The sequence below is a fragment of the Glossina fuscipes genome, unplaced genomic scaffold, assembly GCF_014805625.2.
Source record: "Glossina fuscipes isolate IAEA_lab_2018 unplaced genomic scaffold, Yale_Gfus_2 127, whole genome shotgun sequence".
Classification (NCBI taxonomy): domain Eukaryota; kingdom Metazoa; phylum Arthropoda; class Insecta; order Diptera; family Glossinidae; genus Glossina; species Glossina fuscipes.
This window is the reverse complement of record NW_023998470.1, coordinates 1,258,785-1,266,928: the sequence shown is the minus strand read 5'-3', so window position 1 is coordinate 1,266,928 and position 8,144 is coordinate 1,258,785. Positions and strand designations below refer to the sequence as shown.

At 31.7% G+C, this 8,144-nt stretch overlaps 2 protein-coding genes across 7 annotated transcripts; one reads left to right on the top strand and one right to left on the bottom strand.

The window, feature by feature from the left end:
- On the top strand, positions 1-5,433 carry LOC119640766 (protein CREG1). Of its 5 annotated transcripts, none has more exons than XM_038038996.1 (4): positions 1-21; positions 4,011-4,494; positions 5,097-5,178; positions 5,243-5,433. In XM_038038996.1, the coding sequence occupies exons 2-4, from the start codon at positions 4,036-4,038 to the stop codon at positions 5,350-5,352; spliced, it is 651 nt and encodes a 216-aa protein (XP_037894924.1). In that variant the 5' UTR covers positions 1-21; positions 4,011-4,035; the 3' UTR covers positions 5,353-5,433. The 5 variants fall into 5 exon arrangements, with proteins under 5 accessions (XP_037894924.1, XP_037894921.1, XP_037894923.1 ...); XM_038038993.1 differs by lacking the exon at positions 1-21 and adding an exon at positions 52-329; XM_038038995.1 differs by lacking the exon at positions 1-21 and adding an exon at positions 394-752.
- On the bottom strand, positions 766-2,027 carry LOC119640767 (protein CLEC16A homolog). 2 transcript variants are annotated; one of them, XR_005247739.1, is made up of 3 exons: positions 1,452-2,027; positions 985-1,390; positions 766-918 (listed from the first exon to the last, which is right to left on the bottom strand). XR_005247739.1 is itself a non-coding variant. In XM_038038998.1 (2 exons), exons 1-2 carry the CDS (start codon positions 1,610-1,612, stop codon positions 1,183-1,185), a joined length of 369 nt encoding a protein of 122 aa, XP_037894926.1. In that variant the 5' UTR covers positions 1,613-2,027; the 3' UTR covers positions 766-1,182. The 2 variants fall into 2 exon arrangements, 1 of the variants encoding a protein (XP_037894926.1); XM_038038998.1 differs by having other exon boundaries at positions 766-1,390.
- Positions 5,434-8,144: the final 2,711 nt, after the last annotated feature.

The following is an 8,144-nucleotide window of genomic DNA, read 5'->3' as shown; positions in this document are numbered from 1 at the left end:
CTTACTTTATTCCCTCAAAAAGTACGTTATTCGGTAAAAACGGCGTTTTATTTAGTATTACATTGTGTTCTAATAATATTTTTTCCAATTACTTAAAAACGCGTACAAAGATTAACGCAACTCAACACAATAATTCAAGTTTAATATACTTTATCCAAACGAATGTAGCCAAAAAAAGAAATATAAATAAATAAAAATGAAATTTTTTCTATAAGCAGATTAAAAATTGAAAAAACCAAAATATTTTTTATTTATTAAATGGTACAAAGAAGGCGCACAATTGTTTCAATAAAAAAAGACGCAATTAAAGAAACTAAATGAACAAAGAGGTAAACAGCTGATTACATGTAAACATGATAAGCCCAAATCAAAGGCATACAATTATACAGTGATGTGTGAAATAATACTTACTTTTCTTTCGTTCGTATAGTAGAAAAAAAGTAATAGTAATAAGTAATTCACAGATCAATATGACCGAGCCATTTGATGAAACGCAGATGAATTTTATTTCTTTAAACGATGTAAGACGGTAATCGCGTAGAAGAACTTGGAAGTTGTTTTTGTTAGCAACAAAATTTAAACGTACGCTATGTATATATGAAGAACGATATCGTCAACAGCTACGGCCTTAATGTGACTTCGATGTTATTTCTAAAATCGTGGATTATCTGCACCGTCAAGGAATAAAAATTTTCGCAATAAAAGCTTTTGTTTGCTAGGGGTATTATACCGTTCACCAAATTTATTACGCAGTAAATCGATTTTTAATAGACATTAAGTAAAACCTATAAGTGTATTATGATTATATAATGTGTCTACCGAATGATGGATACACCTCACTGCTTAGACTGCATAAAGCAAGCAAAAAAATTGCATCCGCCATATATAATCTTGGAGGGACACCGCTTTAAGCAACCACTGGAAAATTGCAAAGTTTTCAATTCATTATGAGTTCAAATTTCAATTTTATTATCGCTTTATTACCGTAAATGCACTTGCTAAAACTTTTGATCCTAAACAGCTACCAAAAACAGATACCCGGTAGTCTTGGGTATGTACACGCAATTTATGAGGTCCCCTTCAAGCCTTCAAGCAATGATGCTGATGAAAACAGTGTCAGCAGTTCGCCCATACCGGCAATAACATCCGCCGAGGAAATTTTAGAAAATTATGGAGCAAATTTTAAAATTTTAGAATGTAATTCCCAAGCAGCCGAACTTCTGACGATAATAGCATTAGCCTCAACCTACATAATGAAGTTACATTACGTATATTCTCGAAGAGAATATTCAAAGTTTGTAATAATTGAACACATACAAAACTGGAACCTCCACTTTGTTGACGCATTATATGCAAAAAGTATGATAACATATTTTTCTCCAGGAAAAAGCTGGAAAAAGGAAAATAATTAATACCTAATTATAAAGAGTGAGTTATTAAGCGCTGCTTACTCGAAAACCGAACTGTCATGTTGATCACCCCATATTAAAACTTCCGCTATACTTCTTAACGATTCTGTCAGCAAACCCCTATTACTCTCAGATACCGTTGTATTTAAACGGTTTTTAGGTTTATTCCAAGCGCCATCAAACCAACTCCGACTGCGAAACATTTTTCTTCTTGAGTTTTTGGGCAATTTTCACTAGTTTTTTTTTCTATTAATATCTTTTCAATTTTTCCGCCTTCTAACCACAAATTCAATTTTGTAATTTTAATCCGAAAACGTTCTTTAAATTACAGCTGATTATGGTATTGCGCAACCAAATGATTGTTTACATATTGAAAATAAACCGACACGCAACCAAAAGGTTGTTGATAATGACTACTAACCACATTTGCATAAATTGTGATCAAAAATCTTCTTTATTTATTATTATAATTTATTTACATACTATAATAATATTAGACAACGAACATTGAACAATCGTCCTACCATCTAGGCATTATGGATGAAGTGCGAGAATTCCACATTCAATGTTTCAAACTTAACGCTTCATTAATTTATTTTGAAACTACTTTAGCTGACTACATATAAATAAACGCGCATGTATTTTGACTTCCACCTACTCCTGATTAAGAAAATTCCTAATGTATCAATTTAAAGATTAAGAAATTTTTTGGAAAATTTAAATGTAATGGTTTAAACGATAGGATCGAAAGATAACTGGAATTTGATTTTTTGAATATAATCGTACGATAGTATAAGCAATTATTGCAAGCGGGATGCACCACAACTCGTTTGATTTTTCTGCAATATCTGTAAAACCATATTCTCTGGAGAATAACATGGGATACTTTCGATAGATCATTAACAAGGTAGTGCCGTTTTTTCGATCGAAAATTAAACTTGGTCATTCAAACATCCATGCATCTGATTAGCTGCGCGCAAATCTTTTCTATCGGTTTGTGTCTTTATTTGTCGCAGTTTTTGTAACGGTTGGCAAAATTAAGACAGAAACTTGAAATTTTGATCACTATTGATCATTTATCGAATTCTGAACATGGTTGTGATTCGTCCGCGACAAGTGAGAAATGGCGATTTGAAAGTCCGAGCTGATATTACTTTAAATTTGAAGCAAATAATTCTTGACGTTGGCAAAAATGTTGTTGGAGGTGTGCTCAAAATAAGTAGAAAATATTAACATACAACCTACAAGAGATTGAATAAGTGTCTCTTTCCACACACATTATCCACAGGCACTTAAGTGCGAGAGTAATAAAAGGATTTGGATTAATCGGTTAAGAAGGCTATAACTGGAAAGTACTCTACAGTTATGTCCTTTTGTACTAATACAGGTGTGTAGTCACTCAGGTGAAAGTTAACTTACGCTTGTGTATTAACCCGTTTTGGCAAAACAGGTGAATACAGCAGCGAAAGCTAAATTTTTGTACGTGATCACTCCGCAGTTTTTGACTCAATTGATTAAAGACAACTCCATGATAATCGCGTAGCTGGAAGTCAGCTTTCGTTCAAATACAAAACGAGAGCTAAATTTTCCATACGTGATTACTATCCTGCATAAAAATTGTACATTTGTCGTCTTTTTAACGCGCGTCGGTATGAAGCAATCTGCTCGATATACGATATATCGAACACCATCTAGTGGCGAAAATTTCTCAACACATTTACTAAATTAGTGTTCTGAAGCCACCTATCATTTGAATGCATTAAATGTTGAAACAATTGAATATCTGATAAGATTGCAGTCCAACTCACATTTCATACTTGTAGATTAGATATATGAAAATTACATTATCGCTTCTAAGCAATACAAAGTGTTAAAATATAAAATCTATATTATTAAAGTTATATGACAGCAGAATATGCCTTTATAGATTTTTTATCAAATGCACAGGTGATTCAAGGTTTTTTTTCCTTTAACGGTTGATGAAAGTCATCACACGACTATGTCAATTTGTAATACAAATGTTTTTTCATTCGAACAAATAAACCCCAAAGTTATTGTTTTGTTTTTGTACATATATTGGAAACGTTCTTCAATCGAGTTATACTAATTTCCATATTCTCGCGGTAACATCCATTGTCGGCTTACATTCAATTTATTGACTACGATATTCAACCGATTTAGGTGCATTTAATTATCGTAAAAGTCGGATACAGAATTAGAAAATTTGAAGCTACGTGTAAATCAAATTTGAAGTCAGCAAACAATTGAAAAAGGAGCACAGAACAAGATAGAGATTTTCGCAAAGACTTGTTGTAGACTTGTAGACTAGAGTAGAGTACTTAAGATTCAATTTCAACTAAATTTATTTATTGGTTGATTGTTTTTTCTTTTTTTCTTTTTTTTTTTGCTATAAATAAACTAATCGACAAAGTCTTAAACTGAAATATCACTCTGATTAAACCCATTACGCGATTTTGCGATATTCAAAGTTGATTTGCTAGGGCCAACATAGTTAAAAGTTCACTTTGTAATTGGATATTGTGTAAGAAATATTTGAAAAAAATTAAAGATTTTAATCAATTTTCTTTTTTCAAATCGTAGAATACACACAAGCAAAAGGAAGAAAATGTTTAGATATCTTTCATTAGCAGTTTTAATAATCGTTTTAAGTTACGACTTAACCGAAGCGTACTCAGCTTTGGAGGATGAGCGTATCATAAACGCATATAAATATCAGCAATTAATGTTGGAAAGACAACCGGATTTAAATCATGCGAAGATAGCGCGTACTTTAGTTAATCACGCGAATTGGGCTGCGGTAGGAACGATTTCCACTAATCGCTTAGTTACGGGCTATCCTATGGTTAATGTCATCTCAATCGATGATAATGACTCCAAAGGCGTGTCAACGGGGAAAATACATTTTATGTTAACCGATTTGGATTTTACCGGCCCCGACTGGAGATATAATAATAAGGCAACATTTTTATTCAGCAATGATCAACGCTTGGATTGCGAAAATCATAAACAAGATCCAATGGAGCCAACATGTGCTCGCGTTATAATAAGTGGTCAAGTTAAGCAGGTATGTTAAAAAAGAAAGAAAAAAAGGTGGAAATGATTTAAGAAAAATTTCTTATCTTTAAGGGTAGCAATACATATGTCCTTCTGTGGGCAATACTCATTAAAAATCGTGTTCTTCTTTATGTTCGCACATTATTAATCGGCAAAAGATTCTAAAACCTTTCAGCCATTTTGGAATACCTCGCTCTCTGCTCTTTGTTATTAGAATTGTAATGAGCGCAAAGTCTAAAATATGGATATAAAACTGAAACACGGCATACCTCGGCCCTCTAATTGATGGGATCTATCAATCTTTAACTTGATGCGAACATTTTCCAAAGTCGTTGTGGAAACGGCTTTGATCAGCTCATAAACATTCTGACGCCAAACAAAAAAGCCGTAACTAAGATCGCTAACGTGGTATAATGTAGTTTAAAAAAAAAAAAATTGGTTCAAATAGTTCGCAGATTCGCTTAAAATATCCTACAATTAGAAAACTCGTATCCATTAGGGCAACTGACTCCGCTATTATACGGTTAATGAAGATTAAGGATTCGCTTCAAACCTAAGATAATTTCCTTACGTACTTACTGGTTTTTTTTTTTTTTTTTTATTTACTTTAAGATGGGTAAAAGTGACCAAAATTATGACGACGCTTTAGTAGCTTTCGTGCAACGTCATCCAGCTGCTAAAAATTGGATAAAAGGTATTTATTTTGTACTTAGAAGGTATTTATTGTGTCAAGTATTCATTTAAGTTTTTCTATTTAGCTCACACCTTTTACTTATGCGAACTGGATATCAAAAATATTTTTGTTTTGGATTATTACGGTGGGCCGCATAACGTTACTGCCGATGATTATTACAACATAATGTTATAAAGAGCATCAATTATTAAAAAAGATTTAGTCTATTTTAAAATAATTGTTTTAAGGGAAAGAGTTTTCGCTGATTCAATTTTTTGCTCAGTGTACAAGTGTAATATTTGTAAAATGTATTAAATATTTTTAAAATAAAGCAATGTTTAACATGGAAAGAGAAAACTATTACATAAGAAAAAAAGAAAGAGAAAAATTTTTGTCTTCCTTATTTTTCTTAACTTGGTTTAAAAGCAGGCGAACGTATGCGAATGAAGGTCGTCTTTCTTATGAATCGACTCTCTCCGTAATCTTTCCTTAAGAGGATTACATAACAGTATACAGTATGCTAGTATATGCATTGTATACTATTGTCATTATGTTGTAGTTATTAAAATGCAGTAATTTTCGTTTAAAATTTAAAAAAACAAAAAAGAAAAAATTTATGAGAGATTCAGATTATTACATAAGCAAATAAAGCACACAAAAATTATTTTTTAAAGTACAAGAAAATCATTCCGTAAAATCGATTTAAAAAAATAACGTTTTCCTGTTTTTTTAAAATTATTTCAAAATGATCGGTAGAAAATGTGCTTTAATCGGAAGGTGGAATGACTCTCACTACAGAATCTTATTTTGCAAATGCATTTATAAAAAGGTTGACGGAGAAGTAAGCTCGTAAAACACGGTTTCGAAAACAACAAATTTAATGTTTCATAAATGAATTTTGACAAAGTTTTCGATTTATTTCAATCTGCAATGCCGGCATCATACAATCGATTTATCGGTTATGAAAACTTTTATAGCCTTATCCTGGCATTATAAAGGTTAAGACCGTTATAAAATTTACTATTATATTTACTTGTAATCGTTTCACTTTTCAATTGGTTTTACTAGCAACACAACAACAAAATGACGACATTAAGAATTTTCCATTTCATCATCATTAAAAATTTCGTATTTATTTTTATGCACATGTATTTTTATGTGATGCGGAGAAAGGAGAATAAATATTTCCAATATTTACATTCTAACAAGTGGTCATTAAATTACTCTCTTATGACTGCGAATTGAGGTGGGTTTTAGGCCCGCCCATTAAATTACTCTCATATGACTGTGAATCGAGGTGGGTGTTAGGCCCGCCCATTAAATTACTCTCGTATGATTGTGAATCGAGGTGGTTTTTAGGCCCGTTGCCGATTGGTAATTTACTTCAATTTCAGCATAACATACTATTCCTTAAAAAGGAATAGGAAAGGGAAACGACAAACGGACTTGACGAAAATAGTACAGTGCACATTTAAAATTCACCATGAAATGTTAAATTTTCCTATTCCGAAGCAAAAATGACAACAAAACTTTGCTATACCAGGGTTGTCAACATGCGAAACAATATGAAACGGAAAAGAAAACGTTCCAGTATTAAAATATGGAGGAAGTTGAATGTAAGTTATTCATATAACCATTTAATAAAATGATACTTATCGCCATTCTAATGTATTAGCAAATTTTTACGTTGCAATGTAATGCAATTTGGTTGACAAATAAGTTAATGAAAATAAGTAAAATTTCTATGGGTCTGCCTTTGTCTATTTCCTTTCTCCCATCGTTTGTGCACTTCACTTTTATAGTTTTCTTCAATTTTTACAAATTTGTTCCATGTACCGTTGCATTAAATATGCTTAGTAATCTGCTATTGTGTGGATCATGAATATGTCACCACATTTCTTAAACACCAGAATAAGCAAGAGACACAAGACGAGTCCTGCCTTTTTTTGATCGAAATATGTGATCAGTTGTCTATCAAAACGAAAGAATTAAAAGCGTGGCAGAATGGTGTTTAGGATTCCTTTTTATCAAGAAGGAAGTTGTCTACAGCTTAGAAGCTTCGCTTATATTTTCAGCCCTGGGGAAACCATTCAATTTATAGATTTTGAATAAACTTAAATTATAAAAGCATAAAAAATTTAATTTATAAATGTACACATATATTTTTAATTACATATAAATTTTGTATATATGTTATATATTTTATATGTAAATTTATAAAATAAATTTCTCCAATTTACTTAAAGTAAAGTGTTTGAGTATGTTCGGAAACTCGCCTTCTTGAATCATTTGAATTTTGGCCTTTTAATAAATATAAAAAAAGGAAAAATCAATCGAAAAGCGAAAAATCACGACATAATATTATGCCTAGGTGAAATATACTATTTATTCCCACAACTTTTCCGTAATATACTTAAGAGGAAAATTGTAAATGAAAATTACTCAAAAAAAAAAAAAAAGAAAAAGAATTAAATAGTATGTTAATTTTCTCATTTCCTTATAATTATTAAGTCGAGCTGTCGCTATCGAGACTTTATATGAATACTGAGCCTTTACTAAAGTAAAAAAAATGTTTCAAGTCTACAATAATGACATGAACTTGAACACTTTCCCTCAAGACGAACCGACAAACCAATTGATGTTAACAGTTGCAAGCAAAGATTTTGATTAATTCCTGTAAATATTTGTAAGACATGACTGCTTTTGATAATAGTCTAACAAAGGTCGGCATAAAAGGTTGAGAAGCCCTCTTCTGCAAATGGTAAAATACATGCTTGACCAATTTAGTTAATAAATCATGCCATTCGCACTGTTCTTCGCCTCGACAGGTTACCTAGGCAGTAGTGAATATAAACAGCGGTTTACGTGCTCTCTTGTGAGATTACTACGAATGACATCATAAAATCTTTATTTGTCAGCTGGGTTTCTTTTTTTTTTACAAGAAACGTCAAACGATTTAAATTTGGTAAAACGAGAAAAGTCAAAGC